The sequence below is a fragment of the Falco rusticolus genome, chromosome 6 (assembly GCF_015220075.1).
Source record: "Falco rusticolus isolate bFalRus1 chromosome 6, bFalRus1.pri, whole genome shotgun sequence".
Classification (NCBI taxonomy): domain Eukaryota; kingdom Metazoa; phylum Chordata; class Aves; order Falconiformes; family Falconidae; genus Falco; species Falco rusticolus.
In genome coordinates this window covers 10386579-10402377 of record NC_051192.1, presented here as the reverse complement: position 1 = coordinate 10402377, position 15799 = coordinate 10386579, and the positions used below count along the sequence as shown (strand labels likewise).

Genomic DNA, 15799 nt, shown 5'->3' with positions numbered 1-15799 from the left:
CTGATATCAGGGGTTTTTTTTCTATGGACAAGAGAAAGATGTCATGATTCTTAGCAGATTGTTTTTAGATTTCAGTTTAGAGTCTAATCCTTCAGTATCCTGAATGCAGTAGGTAGCGTTTTACTGAATTGAAGAACTTGTGGATAATGAGCGTAGCTGGTAGGCTTAATTTTTTTAAAACATTTGGCAGAAAATTCTGTCAGATCCATTTTTCTGTTTACTGAGATCATTGTGAGGGGCCATGTATTTTTACAGTAATATTATTTCTTATTTTTTGTTGTTAGGCTCTTTCTAAGAAAAATTCTGAATGTCTTAATGGGAAGGAGTTTTTAAAGAAATGTTTTATGAAGTTGAAAGGTCTGAGAAGCTTCCTTAGGAATCTTAGAATCCATCCATCATAATAGAATGTGTTTATCCATTTTTTCTTAATCATGCAATTTATAGAATTGGTGGTGTAACCTCATTATGCATATATACAACATGCCCCAAACAGATTAAAAATATTAATGTGAGAATGCAATGACTCTTCATGTGAGAAATATTTGGATGCGTTACATAAAAAATTAGATTTTCTTTGGGGGGTGGGGGTAGGGGTGGGGAGTGTGGAATTTATGGGAGAGAGTACAACTTAGATCTGGTTCATCGCCTTATTAACATTTATTATTATGTTATTGCTTCCTTAAGTCAAAATCTGTGGAACTAGAGAGAAAACTGGAATTCTGGAAGGAGATCAGATATGATCGTCCTACTTCCAGTTGGTCTTGGGTGATTTACTTCCAGCCCTCCCACTTAACGCACAGTTTGTCTTGCCTTCTGCATTTAAGGCTGTATTCTCAATGACGTATCTCAGCTGCTGATGGAGATCATTCAGCTACAAATCCAGAGGAGGAAACTGCTTGCACTCACAGTTCCCCTATGCTTACCTCACTTTGACAATTTGGTGTGCAGATTTGAAAACTCTGTCCCTCATTTTGTAGTACTGTGAAATACATAATGGTTACATGGTACATTGGTTTTGTTTCAATGTCACTACCATTACGCTAAAAGGAAAGTATTTGTACAGGCTAAAAAGGCTTATTTCCTTCATATATGTACATCTTCACATCCATCCATCCATCCATCTTCATGTACTATGAAGTCCTTCACACAAGGATAAAACAATACAATTAAAATTGTTTATAAATAGAACACAGTACATATAAACAATGTTTAATTTAGCTGTTCTCAGCTAGTTAATTGTATAGTGCAGCATACACTTATTCTGTGCATGGGCTTTCAGAGGTTCTTTATCTGAAGACACTACCTGGAGCTACCAAAAGTAATAAAATGGCAATGTTACCTGCTAGGTAACAGCACAGGAGGAGGGAGAATATAGAGGCAGGGAAGAAAGGAGTTAGGTTTTTCAAATGAAAGGAGTCTGAAGACCTGTGGAGGTTGTCCCTCTGGCCAGACCTGCAGAAATACAGTGTCCCTGGAGTGAAAGTTCAGACAGGGGTAAGGAGAGAGATGTGAGAGAAGCAAGGTCCATGCAGCAGGCAGCAGCAGCCTGAAGGAGATTGTGCAGTGTTTCAGTGGCATTTTCCCTTCCAAAGTAGTTTTGTTACACTTCAGTTCCATTCTTTAAGTGTGTTTTATACTGTACCTAGGGTGTCTACAGTGTTCAGACAAGCTGGTGTCTGCTCGTATCTGGGGTTCTCCTCTAGGTCTTGTCTGAAATTTGGTGAGTATGGGCAAGGAGGGAATTGAACTGTTGGTCTTTCTTTTGCTCACAAAGCCAAGAAGTGATAGCTCCTAATCCCAACATAACCTAAAAGGCTGTGGTGGGTGTTCCCTAGCAATATTATAGAGGTTAGATCACTCAACAGAGGCACAGGATACCTGGCTCCAGGTACTCTGCCTATTGCATCTCCAGGTATACTCTACCCTGCTGCATCCCTGAGTAGAGGAGGATGCCATAGCCACCACACTGAGGGCTGGGATGGGGGCTCTGCTCACATGTTTCCTCAAATCTGTCCCTTTATGTGCATTTGCCTCTGCTCCTGTGCTGCTGTAGGAAGCAGAGTCACTGCTACCACCCGTTCTTCCAGCTGCATGAAAGTAGCATCCATGTCTCTGTGCTGCACTACGGTGTCCTTGTCTGGGTGTTCTGGATGTCTTTTGGATAGGACTGCTGTGCAGAGGACATACCTGTGGCTTAATAAGGTTTAGATATTAGAAAAGTCAGCCCCGAGCAAAATTTTTAGATGTTGAAGATGTAGGTGTCTAGAAGTTTGATGGGGATTGTGATGATGGCTTTCTTGTGGTTCTGGTCCAGAGTATTCTCCAGTAGCTCAAACATCACATTTAAAGAGGATCATCTACTTGCTGCTTTCTAGATTTTATTGTATGTTTTGAAGGGAGAAGGCAAGGTCAGAGATGCAAATGGCTTGTGCCAGAGAAAAGTACTGCAAGCTTCTCACTTTGCCTAGGAGTTGTAGCTGGTCTCCAAGGTTAGAGCACGTTGTCATCTGAGAGGGGAGTGTGGAGTCTCCTGACCTTCTAGGAGTGAGTCTTGTTTTTACATGGAGAAATGCAGGAACAGGGCTGAACAGCAAACGAGTGTTGTCGGTGAGCTTTGAAATAAGGGAGTATGAAGAATGTCTCCTGTAGTGGGGAGCAACTGTATGGTCAGAACAGCATGAGGTCAGTTCATGAGATTTTTCAGCTCCCGAGGAGTTTGGAGAGAAGAGGCACAATGCAAGGAATTGAATTGTGAAACTGAGGTTGTATGAAAGGGTTTATAGGATTAGGGAGACCCGCAAGAAGAAAAAACCAAAAGGTTTTGATTTCAGATGTTTAGAAAAGGTGACTTTCTAGTTTGCAGGCAAAGGGGAAAAAAAAAGTTTTGCTGTTCGGATAAAGTCCACATTTTCTTTGTCCCTTTTCCTGTACCTTCTCTCTTCTCTCTTTTATGCTCATCAGCTGAGAGCTGTGGTCTGATGAACCCTAGCTGTACCTTCTCCCGTATCAGTCTGCTGATGCATACCAGCCAGGTGGGGAAAACGCGTTATGTGCCTCCCTCTCCTTAGACTCTCATGTGAGCCACTGGTAGGAACACTGTAGTCCTTGGTTGGTTCAACAGCTTGGTTGTAGGCATCTTAAAATACGGCAGCTGAGGTTGAAGAACAAACACTGATAAGGCTGGAACCCTTTTTTTATGAAGGAGAGAAGCCAAACATATTCCTGAAGTACTACATACTTGTTAAATGTAAGAAGGGTTATTAATGCATGACTGTACGTTAATATGATAAATCAAATCAGAGGGGTGGATTTTTGCTAAAGGAATATGGTTGCCTGCCTTCCTGTAAGTGTTATTATTACTCCATACTGGTTTTTTTCCTTGCTGCCTTTGTTCACTGCATGGCTGTTGCCTTAAGAAAAAGCAACAAAGACATAACTAGATGTAGAGCAAGAAGAGCTAGTTCCTTCCCTGTGGTGCAAAATATAAATAGAAGTGAGTGACCAAAATATAGAGAAACTTTCCCCAGTTTGTACAATAGATCAACAAAGAATGGGGGTAGAGAGCAAAGTCTTTTGATTCACGTTGCCGTTTTCTGCAAGCCTCAAAACTTTCCAGTCATTTTAATTGTTGTAACGAAAACCCCTGTTGTTTCTGCCAGACTATTTTTGCTGCATTTTATTTGCTTTCTTGTCAGAGAAAACTGCCTTTAGGGTCAGTGCAGCAGTGTTAACACGTTTGCCAGGTACTGGGAAAAGGTAAGTACGTGCTTCCCTGAATGTGTGGCTCACCTCTTAGAAGGAAGTTTGTCTAGAGTATTTCTTCTCGGTGATGGTTAATCTCCCCTCATAAGTTAGCTTTTGTTTATGCACTTTCTAAATGGGTGTCTTGCTATGTAACCTTTTAGCTTCGGTCTTGCTCTCTTGGCTTTCAAGATGTGGCTTCTTACAGGGGTTTCCCTTAAAATAAACATCATCATCATCTATCAACACACAGTGTTGACCTCAGGGTGTTATAAACCACTTTTAACAATTCGCTCACCAAGGGGCATTCCTGAAAACTAGAGATGATGAGATTTACAAGTATTGACATCTCACTAGGTTGATTCCAAGTTTCTTTTGAGGAGATTTGGAGATTTTTGGAGACTTTGTTTTGTTTTGGTTGTTTTTGTTTTGTTTTTTAAAGTGGGGTTTAATATAAAAGCTTTTGGCTATTTTTACACGGGCATGTTTTCATTTAGGCTGTAATGTTCAGGAACTGAATGTGCCTTTTTGTATGTATGCAGAGTCCTCAATAGGAAAGTTGTGTTCTCGTAGTTCCAGTTAGCACTATAAATAGCTTTAGAATAATGTGCTGAGAGCCACATAGAGAGCCCTCATTGATGTCTCTGGGAATCTTGGGAAAAGTCAGCGAAGCAGTGTTCTTTGGGCTTCAAGGAAAGAGAGAGAATCCTTGCTGTATATGTTTCCCGATGTGAATTTCACCCAGTGTTAGGTGTAGATTCAAGATAGCCTCTAGTTTCCTTGTACCCTCTGGTCTTTGGTGGTGTTTCTTAGAAAACAACTTGAGACTTGGTAAAGGCATCTGCAGTTACAATTTGAGTTGCCACTTTATGACGAGAACTGAAGGATAAACCTCTCTGTTCCACATTCATTTCCTCCTAACCATAAACAGCTCTTTCTCTGACAGCTTTTTCATCATCATCAACTTGACCTAATCCGGAATTCTCCCTACTGCGTCCTTTCGTGTTGCTGTGGATGTCTCAGTCATTCCTCAAGTCAACTTAGGCCTGCTTTTGTAGATTCTTTCTGCATAGTATCCTTGAGATAAGACCCGTCCTAGCTATCTATCGAGTTAAAAAATTACCCTGGTCGAATCTTGCATCTCCCTTACTTCAACATCCATTTCCCTGGCCATGACTTGACAAAAGCAGTCTTGCCCTATTCTCATCCATTTAAAGTGCTGTTGCCGCTGCAATGACTGGCAGTGACTGTCGCTCCCCTCCCACCCCCCCCCTCATTCTGTGTTTCTGATCATTTCACTTTCTTTGCTTTTCTCCATTGGTTCCCTCTATCCTGACACATCAAACATAACTACTAGCCTTCAATGTCAAGGCTGCTCACAATCTTTTACTACCTGCTCAGTCTTTTATTTTTTTTTTTATTTATATCGAAAGACTGACTTCCATCTGCAGATGTTAAACCACATCGGTATCAATCACTTGCCCATTATGTTTTTATATTAGCATCTTTTGCCCTTCTTACGTGATTCCTTCATGGAGGGATGGAGATCTTAGATATCCACTGACCTGTTTCATTGGCCTCCTTGAAGTCCTTAAAATGCTCATTCACTGTGCTACCTCAGTGTGCTTGACAGTGATTAGACTAATTAGTTACCGATGTAACTAATTAAACTATTGCAGTATGACATGCCATATTCAGTCCACTGTTTATTTGAACATCCTCATCTGTGTCCTAGCTCTTGCTGCTTGTTTTAAACTTAAAAGCCGTTCTTTTTTTGTAATCATTGTAATCTGTTTGGGGTTTGTACAAAGCCTGGCACTTTGGACTCGTGAGCACTCTGGCACTTGGAAGTTCACAGTCAGTAGGAGATTTAGCTATGCTTTGTTGTTGCTGGCTATGTATAAATACTTGATGGGTTGTAATTTGTTGTGCGTTCCAGCAAATTGTTCCTGTCGGCTCCATTGAGCTTCCCACATATGCCACTTTGATAATAATGTACAGACAGGTGTATAACACCTAGAGTTTGATACATCATAAAATATTTATGAGTATAGGAATAATGTAAAATCTACTCCAATCTTGATCCATCAGTTTGAAAAGTTGCATACCTTGAAAAAATTCCCTGTGTTTAGTACAGGCATCCAGATACTTTTGGCTTCATGGAGACTGCAAATACACTCTTAGTGTGGATTGAACATGAGTAAACCAAACTCTGAAATTCAATTAAGCTTGATTTACACTTGTTGTAAAAGCTAAAGATTTTTGCATTTGGGGGACAATATTATTTTTAATAATTATTTGGAATGTGTTTTGCTATCAGCTATTTGCAGCTTTCAAGTAATTTTCATTCAAAAAATGTGTTTGAAAAAATGCTTCTAGGCACTGAGTTTCAAAATACAGCCGAAAAGATGCAGAGTCCTCGGACTTAGGTATGTTCTAAATATCCAAGTATGTGTCTGTTCACTGATTTCATTTGAAAAGGTCAGCATAGCATCTTAGAATCTGAGTTCAAGATGTATCAGGCTTCTACAGATACAACGGTAAAACAAAGATACCCTTAAAATAAAAGCAAGCTATTAGTGGTATGTTCCGTAATTGCTGATTACTAAAACAGGTGTAAAACTTAGACGCTGCCAAAAGCATGTTGACCGATGAGTTGGAGTTGTGGCCGCATAACAGCATCCCAGGCACCATTATGCTGTATTTTATATATGCTATTCATCTTCTCCACTGTAAATACTGCATACATCACTATCTCTGCCCTAGTTTTGTCAATAGAGCTCTTCATTAAATTGAATAGCCAAAGCAGGCTAGCCGCTGGAAATTATGATTTAGGTCTCTGGTGTATTTTCTGAACCTTTAATAATAAGCCATATATAGCTGCAAACAGACTTTTCCAAAAAGCGAGTAAATGGGCTTATGTATATCTGCAGGGAAATGTTTTGACTGTGTAACCATGATGATGTGACTGATGAGTACAGAAACAGTTGGGGTTATTTTATTTTTCTGGCATGGTAAGTGAAATGCTACCTGGATAGAACACAGAAGTGTAACCCAGTGAAGATTTTTTTGCTTTCTAATCAGTCATACCCTGAAGTCTTTGAGGGAGATCAACTTGTGGACCTCATGCTGCATTCTGCCTTCAGTAAACTTACATATACTGACTCTAAGCACAGATGAAATAGCTTAGCTTACCTTTTGGAGCTTTAGTTTGCTCTCAGTCTCAAAATATTGCAGTGTGAATTTTACAGCTTGGCATTTTGTAGAGTTTGTAGAGTTAAAAACGTACCTTTGTTAGGTTAATGAATTCATTGTGAGCAGTGTAGCTCCTTTATCCTTTGTTTCGAATAAAAGATAAGCTGGTCTTTAATTTAGTCAGAAAAGTTGAAATCAAACTTATTTTCCTTCTTTTAGTCACTCTGCTTACAGTTACAGAGTAAATTATATAATATGAAAAGCACTGTGAAAAAAAATATTGCCATTTTTAGATATTAGCATTGAAATCTGTCTGGAAGTGTGTATTGCCGTGGGAATTGGTGCTTCCAAGTCCCATCCCAGGCTCTGCCACCAATCTGCTGTGTTTTAGCAGGCAACTTAATCTTTTTGGTTCCTTGGAGACAACATGTATTAAATGGAATTGTGACCACATCTCTTATGAGCAGTGTGATGTTAGTATTCAGTGTCTTTGTTTTGAAAAACTATCTGTGCCTAGAATGCCCATTTACATTAGGTGAAAATACCCATTGGACAGATCTCAGGAGCAGTATCTGTAATGGACATGGACATCTCTGAGAGATGATCAATGAATTAAAAATATGAAGAAGTTTGGTATTTTGAATTTCCAAATACTTTTGGTTTTTTCTTTGGTGGCATAACAAAGTAGAAAAAAACCAAAGCAAATTAGCGAGAGAGAAGGACAATGTTCAAAAGTATAAGGCAGAAGGAAAGAAAGGGTATTATAGTTTAAGCTAACTTCAACTCATTGACCAGAGCTGAAAAAGCACAATTCAGTCTTAACAGGAAACTTAGTGTACCTATTTTCCAAAAGTTAGAGGTGATTTAATGCAGTAAACAGCGAGATTGTTCATGCATGATCTTCTACATCAAATTCAGGAAAAACAGGTGACTGCTCGTAGGCTGACAGTCCTGTGTATCTGATAGCGCAAAGGAAGCCCTGGGTGTGATCACAAGAGCTCTGGACTTGTGTCTGATCAGGGGAAGGTCACACGTAGCCAGTGTATGCCGTACAGTTGGAAGCAACATCTTACCACAAAAGTATTTTATGGTATCAGCTTTGCAATAAGGCCGTAATTTTGCTGCTCTTCAGTTTGAAATAGCTTGTGTTATCTCTGTGGAAGCATTTGAGCTGCTGTTGCTTTTTCATTGTTTTTATTTTCCTTGTATTTCCTATCTAATAACAAGCAGCCATCCCAAAAGTTACTTGAAATAGCAACTATTCTCCCTGAACTGCAGTTTTATTTTCTTTTGGCTTTTATTTCAGCTGTGGGAGCCAGCTACTCCAAAAAGTGTGGGAAGCTGACTTGGAGGCCTGTCAGCTGTTGATCCGAGGGTTTCAACTGAAAGAAACCAGTTGTGTTTTTGAGGAAGAGGAGAACCAAATGGATGAGATTGAGACGACTGCTGATGGCCCGTCTGAGTCTGAGAAAAGAAAAGAAGGTTGCTTTCCAAAGGGCGCAGAGTGGGGCACTGTTCCCTGCCCCAAACACAGCGAGCTAAAAGAGGTATCTGAAATAGTCTACAGCTGCATTTCAAGCAATAATGCTGGTTTTCCTTTTGAGAGGAGTTGAGTCTGGGTGATGGGTCAGCAGGGTAGGTTAAGTATGAACTTAACATCTGGCCTCCAATATGCAACATGAATAAAATAGCTCATTAGCTTCTCAGAAGCCCTTCAACCCTTTTTCCTTTCACCATCAGTCTTTTTAATATGTGGAAATTATTCAGGCAATAAATACAGAATGTACATCAGGATTAAAAGGAAAAACGATTATGTATTTAACAGAAACTGTCAGCTGTTCCTCATCTCACTGACAAGTTACACTCTGAGTTAGTTTTGGTGACTTGTATTCCTGGATCTGAGTTAGCTGAACTGGGGAGAGAGTAAGTTTTCTTCCCCCAGTGAAATGGTCAAAGGCTTCCTAGCTCAGATGCTGGTAGGCTTCCAGCATCCAACAAATAAAAGGAGGAAAAAAAATCATGAGACTTAAAAGGTTTGTCAAATTTCTTTTAATTTTCTGCTCTGGAATGCCATACTTATTTGAAAAATGTACAGCTACCTAATAATCTTTTAACTGCACTGCCAAGGTAAACAAGTTGTTAAAAAGCTTCATCATCCCGCAGCACCACTGTGACAAAAAGACCCTTCAGCAGGAGTTGACAAAAATTAAAAGTGTGCTTAATTGTACCTGATGTTAAGAGCCATTGAACTGTATGTTACATTGAAAGCTGATGCTTGATTTTGCATTCATACTGGCTGAGATTTGGTGGAAAGCAGGCCCTTAACTTACTCTAAAATCTCCTCTTGTTAGTAAAATTCTGTTTTTAAATTGAGCTTCAATAGTAACTTGCAGCCTTTTCCTATGGAAAAAGCTTTACAGACTGGATCCACATAGAGAACATTTTTATTGGAAATGGTCAGCTGTGGCTTTGATTTCCCACCCCCTGCATTTTTTTTTCTTCCCTCTCTTACTGTATTCCTGATGAGTCCACTGAAGTAATACGAGGAGTTCTGTTATGGGAAGCTGTGCTGCCCTTTCCAAAGTGCAGCTTAGAAGCTCTGAAGGGTTTGGGGGTTTGTGGCTGTTTCTGTAGCACTTGAGATTTGTGCTGTAGGTGATCATCTGTGTCACCCCTGCAAGTCCGGGTCGTTTCCCTGGAAAACAGCATTGCTATCCCTGAATGACATCTAAGCGGCTGAAGTGAGGTGACTTTTGGTTCTGGAGAGAGGTGCAGGACTCAAGAGGGACAGGCTCCTCCTGTGTTTAATGGAAAAGGAAAGCATATCTGCAGTGCTTTCATTAGGCTTCTCCTTTTGAACTTGCTTTTTGATAATTTCCTGTCTATGTTGACCATAGGGGGAACTTAGGGAGCCTACCCCCTAACTTCAGCTCTTCATCTAGGTGCTTAAACTTCGTGGTGTAAATGTCTTTGCCTGGGATCTGGCCTGTCCTGCTATCCTGCATCAACTCCACTGAGAATATACCAAAATCCAGTAGCTGATCTGTAAATAGGAACATGAAAATGCCTGTCAGTGAAGGACCTGTGGAGGTATTCCTGACTCTGTGCCCACAGTGCTCCTAGGACTGACAAACTTGAAAGCAAAGAAGAAGCAGTTTTCTTAGTGTAAGACCATTCATTTTCCAGCTTTTAGAAGGAGTTGAGCAACACGGATGTTTTATCGTGGCTTACTCAACTAGCCTTTCTCTGCTTCGGTGCTGCCTGCAGCTTTGGCCAGTGAGGCCAAGGTAATGCCTCGGTGATGACTGAACCCATTGCAACCATAAAAAACCCCAACATATAGACTGTATTCTGGTTCTGGCATTAGGGTTTGCTTTTATACTTTCAGGAGCTGGGATTTTTAACTTGTAGGGTATAGAATTTTTACCCAAACGAGTACACTTTAGGTAGTAAGGCTGAGGATCTCAGTGACAGGCCGTATCTCAACTTTTAGAGAAGAGCTATAGCATAACGTTCCCTAACATCTCATAGTTCATCACAAGGCAGAATATAAAAACAATCAGAAAACCTGACACATGACAGATCATGCTGACTTCCACTTTTGAACATGTTGAAGTGCAAGGGACAATATGTCTTGACCTGTAAACGGGCTTAGTTGAAAGACAACTACTTCTGTAGCATTTAAGTGCTACAAGTGTTATATGGTATTGTATTTTTTTATTTAAAACTAATGTCATGCTTGTGGGGGAAAAAAAAAAAAGGGGTGTGGTGGCTTTTAGTCTCTAAATTTATCCATCCACATGGCTTTCATGGAAAAACTTATTGTTGTCCATTACTAGTGAACCTTTCTGTAGCCATGTATCAGCGAGTGGGGATATGTAATAGAAAAGCATGTGTCTGTCAGAATACTTGGTCTGATATTATTCCACAAGGCTGTGGTGTCCCTGTGAGAGGAGTAGCTCGATGCGGTTCCCATATTTCCAGAATGACTGTTCTCTTCAGCTGTGTCCCCTCTGTTCCCCATTGAGCAACTCCTGGGGTGCTGTTGGTCACTGAAGCAGAAGGAAGGAGTGGTGTTCTTTGTATTTAGAGGTTACTGAATTACTTGCTCCAAAACAATATAGGAAAGGGTAATAATAGCATGTGTATTATATATGCCTCGGAAGGTACGTTTCGTTCCCAGGTGATTGATTTCCTTTATGGTGAAATGCCATAAATGAAGCTCTCCAGTTATTTATCATGTTGTGTCTGGCTAAGTATCTGGATATTGGTTTTGTTGATGTATGCTACAAATACTGCTTTCTCACATGTCACTGTCTTGCTGTATAGCTTTCATTAGAAAACAAAGAACAAATAAGAAACATAACAATAGTAAGAAAAGCAAACCAGATGAATGGAAAGAACCCTTCACTTAGATGCTCAGATATCGCTTTGCAGAGGGTACATTTTTAATTTTTAATTAAATATCCTCACTAGATCATAAAATATGGCATGTTCTGGTATAAAATATGTAAGGTATAAATTCTTTGAAAGTTCAGATATTTTACTGTCATGTGCGACCACAGGTTTATTAACTGTCAACAGTTATTTTATAGTCTTCGTAATGGTGTTTTCTAAGACAGTACAGATTTCCCACCCCCCCAGTTTATTTACATGGTAGACTCGGGCATCCCAAAATAATCCAGTAAATTACATTTTGTTTATAACACTGACTGTTAACCAGGGAAGACAATCACATGCTTTGGCATCTCAGCCTGTTGAGGCCAGAAAAAAATCATCCTGTGGAACACTCTGAGTTATTTAAAAATTAAGATGTGTTCCTTTTAATTACAGATAACTCATTATAGTATTTTTACAAAATGCGGAAGCAAAGTTACAGACAATATTACTGGCCTCAGTCATGTGAACGTCAGCTTGTTGTCTAATGTATTTGATACAGATTTTTGAATTTTCATATAAGTGTGTACGCTCCAGCTGGTAGCTATCTTGATGAAATTAGGGTGCCCCATCACTGCAGTTACAGTTAGTCTTTCCGTGGCTAATTGGGCATGATTTTCTCCCAAGTCTCTGAGGAATTAAAAGACGGGTTCCAGTTTTCATCCCAGAAATGTTCCATGCTTATTATTTTGCCCAGGTGACATGGCAGTGAGGTGGAAGCTGCTGTGATGATCATTATTACATAGTTAGATACATACCTGAGTGATTTCTAAAATACACAGTAACACTTCATTTCTCTTCAGACATTAATGCCTGCTTGTTCCATTTCTTGTGATATCTTGCTCTTTTTATTTTTATTTGCCTGTTGATTATGTGTAAGCAAACCCTTTTTGTAACACCAGGAACACGAATGATAACTAATAAGCAGAGAGATGTGTGTGTGCTGGGACCTCCTTAACATCAAGTATCTTAATGAACATGAGTATGTGTGCAGCTGCAGGCTTGAGTTTCTGACCTATCCTTTTTTCTTCTTCTTCTGCTATCTGGCATGCTGTGCAGTGCTCCCTCTTAATCACTATGAAGGAAAGCAACACCTACTAGATTTCAAGAAAATTGAGGTGATTAAAGTTACAAGGTAAAACCCAAAATTTGGTAGTGTTACCTTTTGTAAGTCAGTATTTGTGATAGTTATACCACCAGAATTCTTTGTAGATCATTTTTCACTTTTTCACCATAAAAGCGGCAGAGAACAGGGGTGAGAGTAAGGGCTGCTGTTTTTTCCTCACCTCTGGCTACTTCAGTTTTGCCATCTGGGATGATGTTTCAGGGTCTGTTGTAGAGCACTGTGGTGCTGGGAAGATGTTCTGTAATTGCAAGGCCTTCACGTGATTCACTTTTTTTAAGATACTGAATCTTATAGAACAGTTCTGAGTGATACTAAGTGGACAATCCTGAAGAAAAAAAAATAAATGAATATTTAATGTGGTGTCTGTCATTAAAACAAAGTCATCACAGGATATGAGACAACATTTTTCAGAATTTAGCAATAGCAAGCACCAAGAAAGCCTGTGTCAGCAGGCTGTACCTTATTACTGGGCATTGAGATAGCCAGTGGTCCAGGAGGCAAATGTGCAATGTGTAAAGGACAAAGCCTTTAGAAAGCTAAATCAACTGTACATTCATTCGAGTTTTAATTAAACGTTGTATTTGTAGAGCTTCAAAAATAATTTGGAAACTTTAAATTTAATCTTCATTTTAAATGTCAGCATTAAGCGTCAGTAAAAGTCAGCATTTGAGTGTTTTTTTGTATTGATCCAAGCTGGAAGGGATTTCTGTAGCAACAGGCAGCGGGGCTTGTACACAACGGTCACATCATTGTTGTATGTTCACATGCGTTGTTGTGCAGTGCAGTGTGCCGCTTGGCTGTACGTGATACTGTTGTGTAGTATCTGCTGGTAAAAATGTGATCTCTTTAGCCAGAGGTCCTAGCATCTCAGTACACTTAATGCTTACATGTATTTAGCAGTAAAAATATCATTAGAAAATTAATATTACAGGTAAAAGAAATCTAAGCAACCACTTTTCAGATAAATTACTGAAAATAGTACCCAGTAATAATAATAATAATAATAACGATCTTAGGGCAGCATAATGATTTTGCACTTCATTGTTTATATGTATGTACATAGCTACGATACTAAATATTGCCCTATCAAATCAATATCCATATCTCAGCTTATTTAAAGATTTTCAATACTGTTATGTGTGATAAGAACTAACGATTTTCCAATAACGTCAACATCAAATTTCTTTGCTCTTCAGCCGATCAACGAAATGTTGCCTAATTTCTTATAGACTTTACAGATGAAGCAAGTTTTGAAAGAGGAACTGACTGTAGTTAGCATGTGTTACCAATACAAAACATCAGTGGGGTCTCTTGTTTCTCCTGCCCAAAATCACTTACAGGGTTTTGTGCCGAAAAAAATTCTGTGCACTCTTGAATGGTGTATGGATCCATAAGACAGAAAAACTTGTCTCAGTCTATAGTTAGTCTTTTAGTCTGAGGCATATTCCATGTGGGTTTTAACTGGGAAGTCAAAGGCAGGCTTTAATAAAATGTATTCAAATTTAGCTTTAAATATTGTGTGGCTGCCACTGCTCCATTATAAATGCAATTGAAGTGTTTCATGCATGTGAAGCAAAATGATGTAACTGTTCAGCTTATATAACTTCTTAATGTGCTATATGTTTTTTTTAAGCTCCATTGAAATCTTATTGTTTATATAGCATGTATCTACCATATACTTAATAATTTATCTCTAACAGGTTATAGAAGACATTTCATTTGGAGCAGAGGGTCATTTATCTGAGGTAAGTGTTTTCTAGGCAGTATAAAGCAGTGATCTTGTGCAGGCTTCTGGATCTCAATTAGAACTAATGACACTTGTTTTTATACTATTACCTTCAAGTATAAATTGCTAGAATGTGCGAGCACTTAGAAAAGCAGCATAGGTACAACTAGAGTGGGCCCATTCCTTTTTTTCCCATTGATTGATAATGGCAAAATTGCCGTGTGTTTCAGGGAGCTTCTAGTTGAATCCTGTACTAGTGCTTTTAATACATACCAACAACAGGATGAATATGTTGGGGAAAAGTAGGACCGACGATATTTAGCCAACCTCACTGTAGCACTGTCATGATGCTTAGGAATAGAACAAAATCATGATGCTTTACTTGGTTCCTTGTACCACTAAAAATACCTTTGAATTTACTTTTGAATTGTAGCACAATACAGGGTAATAGGAATTCAATTTGAATAAAAATACTGGATGTTTGTAATTTTACACTGTTTTCATAAGTAAAAAAGATGTCAGATCCTAGTCTATATACTTAAGAAAGTCTAGGATACTTGAGTAACATGAGATGCATTTCCTAGGAGAGTAAGTGATTAGAAAAATCTGTGTACATACAAAAATCTGTCTACATACAAACTAAAAATTCAGGTAATATATGTGTAAGGAGAGTTATACAGGTTCTAAGAGCTGTGTGGATTCAGTCTGGTCCATTTTTATGGTGTGCCTTGGGTTGCAACTTACATATTAAGGAAATTTAGTATCCAAGCATTGTGTCCAGCCAGCAAATTAATTACAAAGGTAAGTAACCCCTAGTTCACCTTCCATAATAGCAGAAATGCCACCTGTCAAGTACAGGTGACAAGCGCTGAGCCAAGCAAATACTAAATAAATATATAAATAAAAATTGCAGTTTGGGATAATTATTCAGATGAGGCATTTCTTTAGATACCCACCAATGAATCCAAAGACTGTGGAGCAGCCGGAATGCTCCAGGAAAGATAATCTTAACTGCAAGACCAAGCTCAGATTGTTGACCTTGTGTGCAAGGGAACTGTGACGTGAGAGCACGCCTAGGATAGACTGCATAGCTCTGTGTGAGTTCAGCATAAATAAAAACCTTGAGAGCGAAGGTGAACTTTGCAGAAAATGCAAATAGCCTTTCTTAGCAGTAAACTTTGTTGTGAATTAAAGGAAAACTGTGCAGGTGCTTGTGTCCACAAGATGGCATGAAATAGGGTCAGGTAGTCTCCCAGGATAAAGGTAGCAAAAAGCCCTGCTCCCAGCAGGGCAAAATGCTTAGGGCATGTTGGTAGTGATAGCTGCCAAGACAGCAGGATATTTGCTGGAAACTAAAAAAATTGCGTATGGTCTGAAGCAAAGCAGATAGCGTACAGCTGCATGCTTATGTCCAGCAGTGACCTCCACTGAAAGTTGTAGCACAGCCTAGCTCTTGACTGAAGTTGTTCTTTTGCTTTACAGGAGATGTATCCAGAGCATGTGAGCGCGATGTGTGTGCTGAGTTTACAAATGCACCAGAGCTCATGGGCGTAGAGGGCTGCCGCTATGGAAGT

At 39.3% G+C, this 15799-nt stretch overlaps 1 protein-coding gene across 3 annotated transcripts in view; it reads left to right on the top strand.

Moving 5' to 3' along the window:
- The window catches only part of DISC1 (DISC1 scaffold protein), a 205600-nt gene that overhangs the window by 170677 nt on the left and 19124 nt on the right, over window positions 1-15799 (top strand). For 2 of the 3 annotated variants that reach the window (XM_037392564.1, XM_037392565.1), the window contains exons 11-12: window positions 8243-8483; window positions 14200-14244. In XM_037392564.1, the coding sequence (XP_037248461.1) occupies window positions 8243-8483; window positions 14200-14244 (286 nt within the window). Of the gene's footprint in view, window positions 1-8242; window positions 8484-12432; window positions 12509-14199; window positions 14245-15799 lie in introns of all 3 variants that reach the window. The other variant, XR_005104969.1, reaches the window with a different exon arrangement.